Source organism: Cynocephalus volans, chromosome 1 (genome assembly GCF_027409185.1).
Source record: "Cynocephalus volans isolate mCynVol1 chromosome 1, mCynVol1.pri, whole genome shotgun sequence".
Classification (NCBI taxonomy): Eukaryota; Metazoa; Chordata; class Mammalia; order Dermoptera; family Cynocephalidae; genus Cynocephalus; species Cynocephalus volans.
In genome coordinates this window covers 165,721,658-165,738,715 of record NC_084460.1, presented here as the reverse complement: position 1 = coordinate 165,738,715, position 17,058 = coordinate 165,721,658, and the positions used below count along the sequence as shown (strand labels likewise).

Below are 17,058 nucleotides of genomic sequence, written 5' to 3'. Positions count from 1 at the left end.
TAATACTTCAGGTATTAAATTATCTTTACTAGGCAACTTAGACTCACTTTTGGATATTAAAATGTACAGTTGGGTGTAACATCAAAAATGGGATATCTAATTCAAAGCTTCCTGTATCCCCCAACTGAGGCACAAACCTTGGCCCATTAATCTAAGGTCAAGAAGGGTGGAAATATTGTCTTTGTTTCATTTTTTATGTTCTTTTTCTTTTATCTCTCCATTGCTCCAATGTTAGAAGACAGGCAGAAAAAAATGTATCGCCACTGTAGTTTTCCTTTGGCTAACAGTGACTTCTAGCCAAATGCCAGCTCTTTTGTAGAAGACAGTTGTGGGTTCTTTGCAGGACTCCTCCTTGACTGAATACTGTAGGCATGGGTAGTACACTTCCTAGATGATCTTAGAACCTGCTCAGCTCCTAATCCCTAACTCCCAAAATCCACTCCTCAACGCCTTTGTGCTGGAGCCTGCTTGCCCTGACAAGCATCTGTCATCCCATTATCGTCCAAGCGTCCACATGGTCAACTTTTTGACTTCTAAATTTATTTTATAGGTATTTGATCACCAGTCTTTACACAGCCATCTGCCCACGAGCTTTAGGAAACTAAACTCACCACTTTACATGAATTTTTTTTACAATACTTCAGTTTAATCTGGTATTTTTCAAAAAGTTGGTAATGAAATCAATTTATTGGGTTCTGACCAGCATTCCTTGTTGGAATGGAATAGAATGAAATGGATTGGGATGGGATGGGATGGAACAGAACAGAAAAACAGAACAATGGTAAATTTTAACTTAGTTGCACACCCACATTGGTGTGTGTCCCAGAGTTATAATTTAAAATCTGTTTCATCCTAGGGTTGCAGGTGAAAAAAACCTGAAAAAATTTAGGTTTTGCACTAGTTTTGAGGCCCTTGAAAAAATTTATTTTTATTGCAGTGTAATAAAGTGTAATAAACTAGCAGCCGAAGAGTGGGAATGGAGAGTGGGATGCTGGCCACACTTCTTTCTGCAGCCTAGTATAAATTGGTTCTCTTAGGGCATCCCACACTTGGTTTGCTGGATGACACCATCCTCCGTCCCCCTACATGAAACACTCTCCCTCAAGGACCCTACTGAGATGTTTTTTAGGAAAAACTCCAATCCTTTTTTTTTTTTTTTTAATAGCTGGAAATAGGTGATGGGTATGATAGTTGCTAAACCAGTTTTTTTTTTCTCGTAAGTATTGTATGGCTATACTTAGTACCTCTCCTGAGAGTGTAATAGTATTTATCAGTGCTCTCAGATCTGAGTGTACCACCTAAATTCTGAAACAACAGGGATGATTTATTTCAAGCCCCATTACATTTGGTCATCATGAAATGAGCAAGCCTCCATGGAGATTATTACAATTTGTTTTTGAAATTAATTTAACTTGAATTGAGACTACTTCAAAGCAAAATAATGATTATATTATTATATTGAATAATATTTGCTATTAGATTTCAAAATGCAAGTTTCGCTGTTTCTTATCTCTATCAAGTCCTTTTGCTTCCCCTTTATGATTTGTCCATTCGCCCTGTAGGGGATAAGACATTAAGCCTCTCCATACCAACCACCATCTCCATTATCAGGGGATCCAAATGCCACGTGGTCCTCAACAGAGGTCCTGGTATCTTTTCAGTATGTAGCTGTTTCTTCTAAGCCATAATCAGAAAGCAACTTGAGAGAAGAAAACTTCCCTCTCCCAGTGATAGGAGGGCTTTCTTGAGGCAGAATGCTTCAAGACCAAACAGTTCCAGGAAACAGCAGCACCCACTTCCTCTATATAATGAATATTTCCAATAGGCTTCTTTTCGCACAACTCAAACTCTGGAAACAGCCACTAACTGCCTCCAGATCTACCCAGTTCTTTCTTTGTCCAGCCTCTTCAATTTCCTCCTGCCTCTCCATGTGCCAAGGTCATCCCCATGCTTCCAACACAGCTGCATCCCCAGCTTCCTTTCACAATACTCCTACTGTGGGGTTTCCACTTGTTTCTGACTACTCTTTCCCATCTGACCAAGCTTTAATTGAACCCACTGTTTCCAAGCCAGTACAACTTTGGTCCCATCAGAGGACAGCTTCCACATTTCTTTATTATAAAGGCTTGGAGGTATCATTGGGATGGTGAAGCCAGGGGACCTGTCTATGCTTGAGTAATATTCCAGTGTTTGTTGCTTGTATGTTCATTTGGGGTGGGGGTAATTTATTGGAGAGACACTAACAGAGATTATGAGGAAGGGCTGTTTCGAAAATCTGTCAGCCATCACTTGGAACTTCCCAAGTTCTGCTCTAAAGGAGATAGCTGAGGTTTCCTCCATACTCTTTTCAAGTCACATCTATGGCTTTGACATTATTTCTGAGGCATTCTGAGCAAGTGAGTGTATGATCTAGTTTGGTATCAAAGCTTGCTCCACCATGTGCTCTGGCAAAGAGCTGATCTTTAAGGCAGCACAAATAAAATGGGTACTCCAAAATTACCTATTTGTAATTTATTTATCCTGTATGATAAACATTCTTTTCCTGTAGAGCCCTGCAAGGAAGACAATTTTCAGTGTGAAAATGGAGAGTGTATCCCGCTGGAGAATCTCTGTGACAGCCACCCACACTGTGAGGACGCCTCAGACGAAGCACATTGTGGTATGTCTTATTTTTAGAAAAATACTTTTATCACTTTGGCCTTTACCTTTAGACTTTACAAATGTGAAAGGAAGACTAATTGCACGTGTTAATTAGGATGTGTTTTGATGCTTTTGGGGTATGAACATCTCCCAGTTATTTCTGCACCTCTGTCCTCATTCTGGTTAGAAGAAATGTTAACATGCAGGTCTCTGTTTTTCACTTGTTTATATTTGGCTACATTTAACAACTGTAAGTCTAGGACAACCTGTATTCAGACAGAAAGCATAAAATACCAGAGAGAGACAACAGTCCCAGCCAGGCACTGGAGCAATGTTCTCATTGACTACTAACTTCTGTTCATTGTCTATGTACAGAAGCACCTACATGCTCACTTATAACTGACTTTCCTAAACTTGGTTCTTTGCATTATCAGTTCTTCCGTATTTACTCCTCCTACTGCCTTGCTGAGTTTTCAGTCAATCCTCCCTTCCAGATTGCTATAACAGTATCAGAAATGGATTATTTTACTATGTTTTATTTTTATTTCTAAGCAAATATTTAATGCTTATATACTATGTGCCACGCGCAGTAACTAAGTGCTGTAAAACAATCCTGTAATAAGAATTAGCTCTATTTTAGCCATGTGGAAACTGACACTTGGGTAAATTACATGTCTGCCAAAGATCACATTCCTAAGTAAGAGCTGGAGCTGGTTGGACCCTAAGTCTGTCTAAGTCTAAAGTCAATGTCCTCTTCTCATAATAGGAAACAAATGTGAACAATAACTACAAAATGGTACCTATTGTTCATAGGTAAAACTACCATTCCTGAGGTTTTCCTTGTCCAGTCCCTTCCTAGCCACTAATAATCTTAATATTCTACCCAAAATGGTTGTAAGATGATGGGAAAGGTGAGGAAAACCAAACAGCAAAAGAGCAAATGTACAGAAAATAGCTTCTGGACTAGAAAGTGGGGATGCAAAATGCCTGAATTTGTTCCTCAACTTGAGTTTTCCTTTTTTTACAATCTAAGTTTCTAAGATATGCTCTTCATGAATGACATTATTTTCTGTTTATTTGCTGTACTGATCTGTAATGAATTGCATATCTCTACCTTTCCATTTTTATAGTTATATAAAAGAGCTAAATTAAGCCTACCAAGTTTATCTTTTTCAACTTAGGCCTTTCAATATGCTAAGAAAAACTACAATCAATCTCAAAACTCTAAATGTTAAGAACATCGCTCATTTAGTTTAGAGGCCATCATTTACTCTTATCAGCTTAGTACAAAATGACCCTGTCTGTGTTCTAATCGCTTTGGAATGTCTGTGTGTGTGTGTGTGTGTGTGTGTTTGTTAGCTTTTTTTTTAACTTTATTATAAATTGACAAATTATAATTGTATATAATTATAGGATACAAAGTGATGTTATGGTATATGTATACAATGTAGAATGATTAAATCAGGCAAAGTAACTTACCCATTACCTCAATATTCATTATTTTCTGTGGTGAGAAAATTAGAAATTGTTTCTCCTAGCAATTTTGAAATATGCAATACATTATTATTAACTGTAGTCACCATGCTGTGCCACGTATGTCAGAAAACTTATTTCTGGTCTTACTAAAACTTTATACCCTTTGACCAACATCTTCCTACTTCCTCTGCACCCCAGTCTCTGGTAACCCACATTCTACTCTCTTCAGTGCGTCTTTTCAATGGCACAAAGAACAACAATGGTTTGGTGCAGTTCAGGATCCAGAACCTATGGCATGTAGCTTGTGCTGAGAACTGGACCACCCAGATTTCAAATGAGGTTTGTCAACTTCTGGGACTAGGGTAAGTAATTCTACTCTGCTCTCTTTTTGGAGATTTCCAAACTTTTTTACTGATATCAATTTGGGTTTATTAAGAAATTTAAAATTTATAAAGGTTATGAATTTAGAAAGTACACATGAGCAAAAGGAAGAAAATTAATATCTTGATTAACCTCATCCTCAAATAATAACCACTGTTAATAGCCTTTTAATAAATTTAAATATAAAATATAAATATTATAAAATTCTGTGAATATTGTTTTATAAAATATAAAGTATTATGCTTTGTTGTGTAGTCTACTTACATGAGTATTTCTCATGTTTTTATATACCTTTTCTATACTATCATTTGTTAAAAAATAAAATATTCCACTTATGCTTTATTATAGTATACATAACTAATCACAGAGTACTGTAGAGAATATGCTTTTGCTATATTTTTGCAACATGTTTACAATAGTTCTTTTAGGAAATTTGTAGAAGTACAATTGTCATGGGAAAGGATATGCAAAATTTTAAGACTTTCCCAAGAAGGATAACGCAATTGAAAATTCCAGTTAATGATTCACCAAAAATTTATTATACCTCACAGTCTAACATCACAATATATTACATCAAATATATAAGTTCACCATATTCATTTTTTATCTTCCATCACTTTCAAAAGTAATGAGGTGAAAAATGGAAGGTAATAAGTAGTAACAATTTACTTCTTTTACATCATACAATTTGTCAACTCTGACTCACCATTCCAGTTCTTAGGTATTATTTATGATTTTGAAGATGTGGAGATTCTCAGCCATATTGGGAATAAATATATCGTTACTTTTATCACTTATAGCCTTATATTATTTACCAGTTTGTTTGCCATATTTTAAACTATGAATTCTATAAGGGTAAGAACCATGTCTGTTTTATCCATGCTGACATCTAGACTAGTCCTTGTCTCAAAAAATAGGTGCTAACTAAATATTCACTGAAGCAACAAATTATTCTTTATATGTACACATAGATATTATACACGTAAATATAGATAAGCCTAGACATTTAAATGTATGCCAAAAGTTGTCCAATTATAAATCATCATTATTTTCTTTCTGTCCTGAACTGGCGACTGACTTTCTAACTTATTCTAAAAGATAGAGAGTTACAAAGGAATGCAATTCAGGTATACCTACACACATATCCTCAGAATTTGGCAGTTATCTCAACTATTCCTAGCTCAGCAAAACCAAATGTAATTGATTGCTTTCCCTGTAAGAGGCTCTTCATTATAACTGACTAGTAGTTCCCATAACAGTTTTCAAGCTACACACAGATTTTGAAATTTGTTGCAAAGTGTTTTTGTTTTGTTTTTGAACCCAAAACATATTTACTCGAAATAACGCTACATGCAGTGTTTAGGTCTCCAGCCTAGTCCATAAAAACTGCTTAATTTCTAGTAGACCAGGAGAATTATATTGCACACTAATACCAAGATAGTACCCAACTACTACATACAGATATTTTACCATAGAAAAATGTATTGAGTTCCCACTTAGAGTTTTAGGAACATAGGGCCTTTCTGACATAAAGAGTCTCAGGGTAACTTGACCTTGTTTCCACAATTGATGTGTACAAATACCCTGAAGGATTGGGCTTTCACTGCCCAGGAGTTTTATATCCCAATTCATCACCCTCCTATGCAGCTCCCTATGATTATAAACATAGAGGTTCTTTCAACTGTATTTTGGAAATTTTAACTAAATTGTTTCCTGGAGGATATATGGGGTTAAGGTGAGTCATTTGCAATGGTCAAAATTATCAACATCTTACTCTGACAGATGTTTTTTCAATGAATTTGAATGAAATATGTTAAGTGATAACGTAATGCTGATGCCTACAGTTCCATGACAGACTGTGTTGGAAAGGAAACATATATCTTTATTATGTTTAACAGTACATAATATAAATATATTATTTTGATTACCTTTGGATCAGAAGTGTAATCATTAGTGATGATATTGTGTCCTTTCCATGAATGAGTAAGACATGCTTTTTGCTTTAAACGCTTATGTGGTGGGAATAGACACATAATTACAATATAACGTGATAAATACAATGTGCTACAGAAGAACCTAACTCAATTTGGGCATGTCAGGGAAGGCTTTCTAGAAAATGGCCTGAGCTGAGTGGATGGCAGACAATTCTACACAACTGTGTACTATTTATTTACATGTGTTTTTCCCCCCCAGACGGATTTTGCTCTCTAGTTCACTGACCTCATTTACTGTGAATCACAGTCCTTCCAGCTGAAGACAGGGACAAAGAACTAGATATTTTATTTTGCAGAAGGCAAGTAGTACTACTTCGCACAGCCTTAGATACAATATTTTTGATGAAGGTCAGGTGCTTGCTCTCTTCGAAAATGAGTCAAGTAGTCTCTGCAAAGACTTTAATCTTTGGGCCTGTGCTTATTAAATAGTCTCTATAGTGCTCTAGTAATTGAAAGAAAGTTATAGCCTTAATGAGAATTTGTCTAGACTGGTGCATGGTAACTGAAAGAGAACTTAGAGAGTCTAAAATGACATGTGTTTGGTAGAGTGGAAAGTAATTTAGGAGTCAATTTATTTTAAAAGGCACTGTAGTCTCTTAAGACTATTTATGCAGATAGGGTACAAAATGCAATTCCCCACAGATTCTAGTAAATCATGTGAGGCCTATTTCATCAGCCTTTTCTTTTTTTATATTAAACATTTCTATTCTCTGCCATTTATACCATGCATAAGTAAAAAGTACTTTGAATAATATTTTCACGTCTTTGATCAAAGTACAAGTATGAAAGAAAACATTTTGTATTGCTGCAAGAATAAATGTTAAAAAAAAGCTTAGAGTACTGATTTTTTAAATTATATTTTCTAAAACAGAGCACTACCCTGTTACTAACCTGATATAAAAACAATGCAGTTGATTTGCCTTGCTAAGCCATTAAAAACTGGAAAAAGTAATCAGCTATGTAAAACCTGACAGAACGTAAGAGATATTAATGTCTTAAGAAATAGAGTTAATTATTTGTATCCTCACAAAGTAGGCTATGAGGAGTTGGTGTTAATTTTTAAATCCCATTATAGTCCTGTGCAAGATACCTTCATTTTACATATCAGAAACATCAAGTTGAGTCTCTCATTCTCAAACCCTAATAAGAAATTATATTACTTCAGTACTCTTCTATTGCAGAGGTGTTTTGAAAATATTGGGAGGAGAGGGTAAACATTTTTAAAATAACTTTCAAATAAATGGAGCACAATGATCTAAATTCCTATGAAAGCCCATAACAAATTTGTTTACACAATTTAGCACTGGGTCCTGGAAAACAGAAAATCTGCATTTTATACTAGTTTAAGAAGTTGGTGGACAAATAGTGCGCCTGTTCTTGTCCATATTTTCTGTTAGTGCCTCAAAATTTTCAACTTTGGGGCCGGCCCCATGGCTCACTTGGGAGAGTGCGGCACTGGGAATGCCGAGGCCGCAGGTTCAGCTCCTATATAGGGATGGCCAGTGCGGACCACACCATGCCGAGGGTTGCGATCCCCTTACCGGTCAGAAAAAAAAAAAAAATTCAACTTTTTGCAGAAAGCCTTAACTTATTACAACTCAGAACACAAAACAACAATGACAAGATATGGGAATTAGTAGTCACGGTATAACTACAGTCATGTGCCACATAATGATTTTTCAATGATTGAGCAAACATAGGATGGTGGTTCCATAAGATTATAATGGCTATAACATAAAGTCTAGGTGTGTACTAGGCTATACCATCTAGGTTTGTGTAAGTACGCTCTATGGTGTTCACGCAGTGACAAAATTGCCAAAGACGGGCCGACCCCGTGGCGCACTCGGGAGAGTGCAGCGCTGGGAGCACAGCAGTGCTCCCACCGCGGGTTCGGATCCTATATAGGGATGGCCGGTGCACTCACTGGCTGAGCGCGGTACGGCCGGTCACAAAAAGACAAAAAAAAAAAAAAAAAAAAATTGCCAAAGACATATTCCTCAGAATGTATTTCTGTTGTGAAGCAACTCATGATTCTAGTACCTTTTTATTCCTTTTTATTTGCTAACTTTACACAGAAACAATTAAATAATATATATATATATTTTTTTTAGTTTGAAATTTCAGCTCTAAAGATGTTTTTTATTTTATTCTTAGCTATGTTACTAGGGTAGAGTGGGGTGGAGGAAGCTGTGGACAAGATGGTGGGAAAAATTTATTTTAGTTGGTTTAATTAATTAAAAAGCTCATCATTTAACTGAATTACAAATTATAGCTCTGATGTTTTTCCTATTTTAAGGTTTGAAGTGCATTGATTAAAAACTAAGAAGCAAATAATTAACAATAAACTACAGTAATTTGAGAACTTTCTAAAATTAATCTTTAATGGGTACATTATCTAACAGGGTTGGGAGTAGTACAGTGATTAGGTAATTATGTCTGCTATAGGCAAAGGAGTAACAGCAAATGTACCACAGATTTATAATACAAGAGCTACACCAGATGTTAGAGGTATAATCTGGTTATGCATTAGAATCACCTGGTGTCAGTCCCAGACACTAGGATTCAGGACAGCCTAGGTCAGCGGTTCTCACTGCATGATTTTATGACCAAAACAGCAGCATTGAATTATCTGAGATTCATTTACAGAAATGAGAATTCTAGAATCCCAACTTATACCGACTGAATACAAAAGTCTAGAGTAGTGTCCAGTGACTTAATAAGCCCTTCAGGTGATTCAGATGCATGCTAAAGTTTGAGAACCACTATCTAGGGTAAGTATTCTTAGCCTTACTTTGTGTGTCATGGACACTACTGGCAGCTTGGGGAAATTTACCAACCACTTCTTAGATTCATAGTTCTAAGTGTCTAAAATAAAATACACATAGTTACAAAGGAAATTAATTTCATTGGAAAAATAATTATCAAAATGTTAAAAATATGATATGGTAATATATGTTTATTAAGGTATTAAATAAGGTATAGTGGTAATTCAAATGACTGTAATATCAAAGATGAACATATAATGTTTTTAAATGTATGTAGTAACTGCAATGTAATATGAAGATATCTATAGTTTGTTTTGGTGACATATTACAGGTGCTGCTAAAACTACTGTGATTAGTCACCTACATTTGTATCCAGAGGAAAGCTTACATTTCAACTAGAAATTAGTCAAAATAAAGACAATTATTTCTCATTCAACTACAAACCCCCTACAGATTAACTTGTACTACCAGGGGATCCATAGAACCAGGCTAAGAGGTTAAGGACCTTGGCTGGAGTGAGACCCAGAGGCCTTAGTTCTCTGAAGAGCCCCAGGTGATTCTGACAGAGTAGTCCTCTCGTGACAACAGAACTCGTGATTCTTTGCGTGCTTGTTTTGGTAGAAAATGTAGAAACTGTACAAAATGTCTCCAAACTATGGTGGTTTGATTTCACCTGATATTAAAAAACAAAACAAAGCAACACACACAGACAAACAGACACACACACACACCCAACAAAACTTTTTTTCCTACTGCAACTAGGTTTAAACACTCTATCAAGAATCACCTCTTGGGCCGACCCCGTGGCTCACTCGGGAGAGTGCGGCGCTGGGAGTGCAGCAGCGCTCCCGCCGTGGGTCGGATCCTATATGGGGATGGCCGGTTCGCTCACTGGCTGAGCGCAGTCACAAAAAAGGACAAAAAAAAAAAAAAAAAAAAAAAAAAAAGAATCACCTCTGACTTAATCCAGGAAGTTTCTTAGTTTGTCATTCTGACACTAGCCTATTTTTATTTTTTCTGGAACACTTCCCTTGCCCCCACCTCCTGCCACAGAGAAAACAAAAGTGGAGGGTTTAAAAAACCTCTATCAGATGTATACCGTTAAAAGATTAAAAAATACCCGTGGCTAGGTTTTCACCAACCACAGACTGGTATTTTTTACTTGGGAAAACTCATTCCTGATTTCTCCCACTACATATTTCAAAATATATTATTGGGAATTAAGATGGTCACTTATATGAAATTTCATCTGTTTGCACTAATACAATTCTGGGAGAATTATCTTTGTTTTTTGACTCCTATTTTGGCTTATACTTTTTAATTGGTATTTTGTCATCCTAGAGAGATTAGCAAATTACTGAATATAATTAATTCACCACAAGAGAAAGAAAATCTCTTCTGTGTTTTGGTACACTTATGAATCACCTGCCAATAATTTTCTGCAACATAATAGCTATTTAATCTGTTACATAAAACAGCAGAAAGCATGTTTTCCCCCCAAAGCAATGTCCTTTACCATTTCCTGAGATCTCCTTATTTGAAGAAGGGGAGGCTTCTGTAGTCTAACGCAGAAACAGGTAAGGACAAGAGAAATTTATAACAAAGCTTTCATGTCTGAAATTCTTGGAATCCCATGCAAAAAGGAAGACATTAAAAACCACATAACCTTTGTTGTGAGATAAGATAAATACTACCAGGTCCATACAGAGGATAGGTTTAACCTGACACTAAATTCTAAAGGAAATTTTGCACATACAAGGGATCTTCAAAGCGTTCATGGGAAGATACGTGTTATCTTTTAATTCTATTTTTCTGTGAACGTTTTGGAGTACCCTTGTGTGTCCTTATAATTCAATAACACATTAAAACGTGTATGATCTGAGAAAACTTCATAGCAAATGTGGATGTGGATGTCCTATGCCTCCTACTCAAAATTAAATAAATACTTCAATAGAAGCTGAGGAAATAACGTGAAAGTAGAAATGAGTTAAGGGTCTACAACAAGGGATTAAGATCATGTTGTCCAAGGTGTCCAAGATGTTGTCCATGGAGAGCCTGTTTCTTCAACAATCTCCTAGAAGTATCACTTCTCCCAGCCATGATTTTGGCAGGAGATGCCAGGAGTTTGTTTCCTTCCTAATAGTAATTCATCTGTAAGATAACAGAGAGGAGTAGCCAGAGTGACCCATTTATTTCTCTCTTGCTCTTAGTGCAGTAGCTTGTACAAAGTAGAGAATCAATTAGGTTAAGATAATTTCTTGTTAGCGTTTCTTTACTTCTGTGTAAGTGTCATAAGCTTTTAAGTGTTAAGGCCAGAAAATCTAAAATTAATTATATTTGCCTGTTTGTTAAGAATTACCTACATAGCTTGGGCTATGTGAGTGGTAGGTGTGTTGCTATAAATGTGGAAAATGATTAAACAATTGTATTTGAAATGTGTTCAGTTCAGTCACGATGTTCACCTAAATGACTGCATTCCATGAGTTTCCTACTGAGATGATTTGCCATCGAATCCCTTCCATCCACCATTCCCCTGTCTATAAAAATGCTCTCCCCCACCTTCTGTCTTGCCAGATCAATCCTCTTCTTTCCCTCCACTCTGAAAAGAAAGTCCTATCCTTCTCCAAAAGCCTTTTCAAGCTAATCCCACCTGGCTCTATTCATTACTTAAACCTTTTGGGGTGTGAAATGAGCTACAGTGCCTGGCTGCAGGATTTGCAGTGTGCATTATTATTCTTTTTAGCTTTAGTGTGTCCAAAGGTTTAAAACATCCCTACCTAAGCTCCTGCTTCAGGGGAGAATTCTTATCACAGCAAATACAGTCTGAGGAGGGAGACAAAAGAGAAGAATCCTAAGCAGGGCCTGAGAGAAGAGGCAGAAGATTTAATACCATGCACGTAGCCTTGGGATATCCTTTTTTCTCTCCCTAGAATTCATCTATGAGCATATTTTTATACTCCATCTATGACCTCAAAAATAATAATGGTTGCATCTATATGCTTCTTTTCTCACATAAAATAAAGTTTTTCTGAAGTCAGAGGAGCCCTTTGAGGATGCATAGCCCATAAAAATGATAATAAAGGTTTAGAAATAGGTTGCTAGAGGCATTAGTTTGTCAACAAGGTAATTCTATATGATGTTTCGATATGATACCAAACTTCTACTGATTTCAACCAGCTATGTAAATGTGTAATAAGAGTTATCTAAATCTACAGATCTGGAACATTTTCAGAATTTAGAAAATGCACACTCTAGTTGTAATCTTCACAGAGTGCCTCTTTAAAAATTAACAACTAATCCCCTTGCAAGAAAAGGAAACGGAGACAGGAAAAGCCTTCATTGTGTGCTTTAGTTGCAGAACTTGATATAATTCCTTCTCACTTAATTCAGTTTTTCAGTAATTCTGATAGTTTGTCTTTCAAAAGTATATGATGACTTAACTCAGGGCTGTTAATCTTTTATTTTCCCAAGAACATTTTTAATGTATTATTTATTGCCTCGTCATTTCTTAAAATAAGAAATAGTTTGTTGTAAACTGCTGCTGCTGCTTTATATTCTGTTTACTATGAACACAAACTGGAATAATTTGTGTTGGCTAGAAAAGGATGTGTCTTGACAGGATTTAAAATGCAGGTAATTCATCTCAAATCCCAAACTCTAACATCCAGTGCTGACACCTGGAAAAATGTTTGCATGAACTTATGGTCTCTCTAAACTATTCTTTAGGTTACCAATAACAATATTTGGCATAAAAATTTAATTATGTGAGAATTTCTTACACATTTTCTGAAAGAGTATTTTGTCCAGCTATTCTAAATAAATCAAGACAACATATCTACATCTGTTTTCTTATGTTAAGTTTGAGACTAAAAATGTAGAATAGATAATCTCAGAATGTAAAGTTATGTATATTTTCTTGTCTTCTTTCGTGTGTGTATACATTTGTACATATATGTGTGTATATGTACACACACACACACACATAGTTTTTTCTGCTGGATAGTGAAAACATCATCATGGAACAGCATTTGAGAATCCCAGGGTAGAACAATTGGCATTTACTGAATATTCAGTATTCTTAGAAATTTGCCTCTAGTCTTCCTTTTTTCTAGAATAGGTATATGTCAAAAAAAACAAACCCCACCAATTCCATCATAGTGCATTTCAGCAGTAGATGTATAATAAATAGGCTGGATAAAAAGATTTATAAATAATTTTCAAAACTTAGTATAATACATTCTCTCTTAATTCAATTTTTCAGTAATTCTGATGTTTTGCCAGATTTTAATTTAATTTTTGTCCATATTTTGTTTTGAATTTCTAGAGAGATTAATGTATCCCTTCAGGGTCTGTTTTAAAAGAGACAGCCAAGATAGTCACGAATCAACCAGTTCCAATGATGCTTCCGGAGCCTGCAGGCAATGAAAACACAACTAGAGCCTCTTCAATTGGAGAGGCATTCCTTGATATTTTCAAAAGCTGAGATTGGTGTGGTAAATTCTACCAGAAGCTGCACCAGTGGTAACATTCAAAGTCCTCTAAGATCTTGATCCACATTCCATCTTTCCTAAATGTGTGTCCCTAAATATAACCATTCTGCATTGGTGAAGTACTTCGTGACTTAGAGCATTTCTGATTTTCTATACAGGCCCTGATGCCCTTTGAGGGCTCCAGGCCTGTTTTGTTTACTAGGCTATAGCACATGCATTTTATATAAATACTTAAGTAAGATGATCCTTCTGCCCACATGGAGGGAATAGCTTAATCTCTAACAATAACAATAACAGGGCTCGTCTTTCCTTTAGTAAATCCATTTCAGGCTTTATTAAAGGAAGGGTCATGACTTTGTGTGCTTAAGTTACTTTCATCTGTTTATATGATAAAAGTGCAAGATGCTAAATTCTAGGACGTTAGGTAGAACCTGCATTGTCCCAGCTCTCTATTCAGTGGATGAAAGCTACGGGACAAACACTCTTTCAGTTCAGAATGTTCCTTGGAAATATCCTATGCACAGATAGAAAAGTCAGCGTTGGCCCTTTTGGAGAGGCAGCGGATGGGTCCATCAAGCTAACCCAGAACACAGTAACCCCATCATCTCCCTGCTGGTCAGCAGCAGATAGAGGAATCGGGATGTTTCAGGACTGAAGGCATATTTTTAAATAAAAGGCAGAAAACAAGATTAGGAATTGAAAGCTAAAAGTCTCCAGCTGAGTCTAAAGAAGAGAGTCAGGAAAATTTTTAAAAGTCTTCAATTAAGGCTCACAGTTGAGGGCATGGATATAACAGATTTTCAGGAAAATGAAAGCCAAGGGGCTTAAATGTCTTTTGTCCCACAGAAGTGTCTCTTCAACCCATGGTGGCTTATCAATTGATCCTTACATGTCCAGGCTACATACTCCCTCTTTTAGAGCAATCACATGGCTTCTGGCTTTAAATTGGGGCTTGTTAGGCTTAGAATTGAATGCAATTTCTAGAACAAAGCAACATTTTGAAAGGCAAACACTGAAGATCCTCTTTTCCTATGTTGTTTTTAGGTGACATGCATTTTTTAAAAGATAAATTACACCCGACAGGAGAAAAGCTTAATATATTATGGTGCAGCAATTCTTTGAAATTGTCATTCAAATTGGTCATTATGGAAACTATTGGACAACACAGAAAAGTCAAATGGGAAAAAAAGAAATCAGACAGTCAAGTAACATATGCAATGACTTTAACTTTGTAAATAATATATGAGAATGCAAACAAGGACTAGAGGTATTACACAAAAATTAAAATTACATTACATATCATTATCAGTGATTCTACCAATTTGCACCATCTTTCAGATAACAAAACATTTAAAGTTTTGTATTAAATGTTAGTCTCTTTGTATGGTATTCCAAAATTTCTTTCAACATCCACAACATTAAAGAACTAAATGCGTAGCTTATGGCTTTCTGTGTGTTTTTCTTTTGTCTGTATGTCTTTCTTTCCTAGGAGTGGAAACTCATCAGAGCCAATCGTCTCTACTGGAGGTGGACCATTTGTAAAATTAAACACAGCACCTAATGGCAGCTTAATACTAACACCCAGGTGGGTCCTGAAATCTGTTCTTGGACTAGTTGTACGTGAACTAGAAAGAAAACAGATTTTCAAGGTCAGCCAGATTTGAATGCTACCACAAACTGGCCACATAATCTTGAAGGTTATTTAACCTGTTTTATTCTTTATGTATAATCTCAAACAGTATCTAATTGATCTCATATGGGAATATTGCCTAAGTCTCAGATCTATGATCAACTGAGGTGTTGATATGTGAGGGTCTGGCACACTGATGGGGATTGATAAGTTTTAATTCCATACCCTTTTTTAGTGTCAGATCCATAAACAATTAAATCTCATAGGAAAAAAATGTTGATCAGAACAAAGAGAGTGGCACAAATTAGTTACCATCAAAAGAGAAGAAAGAGAGGGAAAACATGATATTCCTTTCTTTTTCTTAGTAGATAGAATGTGAATATTAAATGAAGGAGTCTAGGCTTCTAGTTCTGCCAACATATTCTCTTTTGCTTTTAAAATTAAGTTTACTTTTGCAGCCTTTACTAAAGTATTAAAAAGAAACATGCTTCCTGTATTCAAAGATCTGTTTTAGCTTAGATTGTGTCATTTTTCCTCTTTTTGTGTTAATGATGATTTTTGTTGAAACTGGCTTCTGAATTTTACAGTTCCGTCAAAGGACAGCTGTAGATGGGAAGAAAATAACTGCAAAAAGAAGCCATCACTGTAGACAAGGGTTTAAGATGCTATTGTTGGTGTATTTCATCTAACATACTTAATGGTAAAAAATGAAATTATATAATTATTCAGCTATTCATAAAAAAATACCATTTCTGTAAGCTCAGCAAGTAAAACAAATTGTAAAGAAGTATTTTTAGTACCACTGAAAAGATTTTGCAATTGAATGTTTTACATTGATGTTTGCTGGGCCTTGACTGATATTATGAGTCTCATCAGGGATGAAGCAAAGTATCCGCAAGTGAGAAAACAGGCTTCTCTTTCTATAAAGATGTCCATATTTTCATTACCACTAGAAATCTTGAGAACAACTGTACATGGAGAAAACGTTGAAAAATTTTCCTATTCATGTCTTATAGACATTTAAGAATTAGTAAGAAAAAGCAAAGGAAAAAAATTTAAAACCATTCATCTTAATTATATGTGTGTTTCAGAGCACAACTAGGTTATTCCATGCTTATCAAAAAAATGCCAGTATCATCTTACCCTATTACAATAATATTACCCTTATACATATAATCGTGATGTCACTATTATATGTATGTTCATGTCTTTTGAAAGAGACACCATTTATAGACATATTTTAAGCTTTTATCACACCAACAAGCCAGTTAATTCGTTGTCCTCTTAATCCCTTCCTTAACTAGCCACATTATACTGAGTTGGCAGAAAATCAAATATATGATTCATTCATTCATTCATTCATTTGCTTTGTGGATTTCATTATGTTTATTGCCCTCTGAAAATCAATACTTCTAAAATACCCTTGCACTAGTGGTTGTAATGAGAAATAGGTAAAGAAGGTGTATGTCAGAGAAAATGATCCTCCCAACTATGAAAACCTATTGACCCGAATCCCCAATTTTCATCCTATTGTAAGGCATAGGCAAGATTCAGACCACTATTTCCCACTAGTGGGAAAATGCCAGCCAATGTGATATCAGCAGTCTCACCTGATAAAACTAGAAATGTTATACAATTCATGCAGCTGCCAATACTAGACTCACCTTTCTCTCAATTCTTTG

At 35.7% G+C, this 17,058-nt stretch overlaps 1 protein-coding gene across 1 annotated transcript in view; it reads left to right on the top strand.

Annotated features, from left to right (window-relative positions):
• TMPRSS15 (transmembrane serine protease 15) overlaps positions 1-17,058 on the top strand; it is a 130,824-nt gene that overhangs the window by 91,239 nt on the left and 22,527 nt on the right. Inside the window, exons 17-19 of the mRNA XM_063113305.1 lie at positions 2,549-2,659; positions 4,346-4,478; positions 15,236-15,331. Of these exons, the coding sequence (XP_062969375.1) occupies positions 2,549-2,659; positions 4,346-4,478; positions 15,236-15,331 (340 nt within the window). The remainder of the gene's footprint in view (positions 1-2,548; positions 2,660-4,345; positions 4,479-15,235; positions 15,332-17,058) is intronic.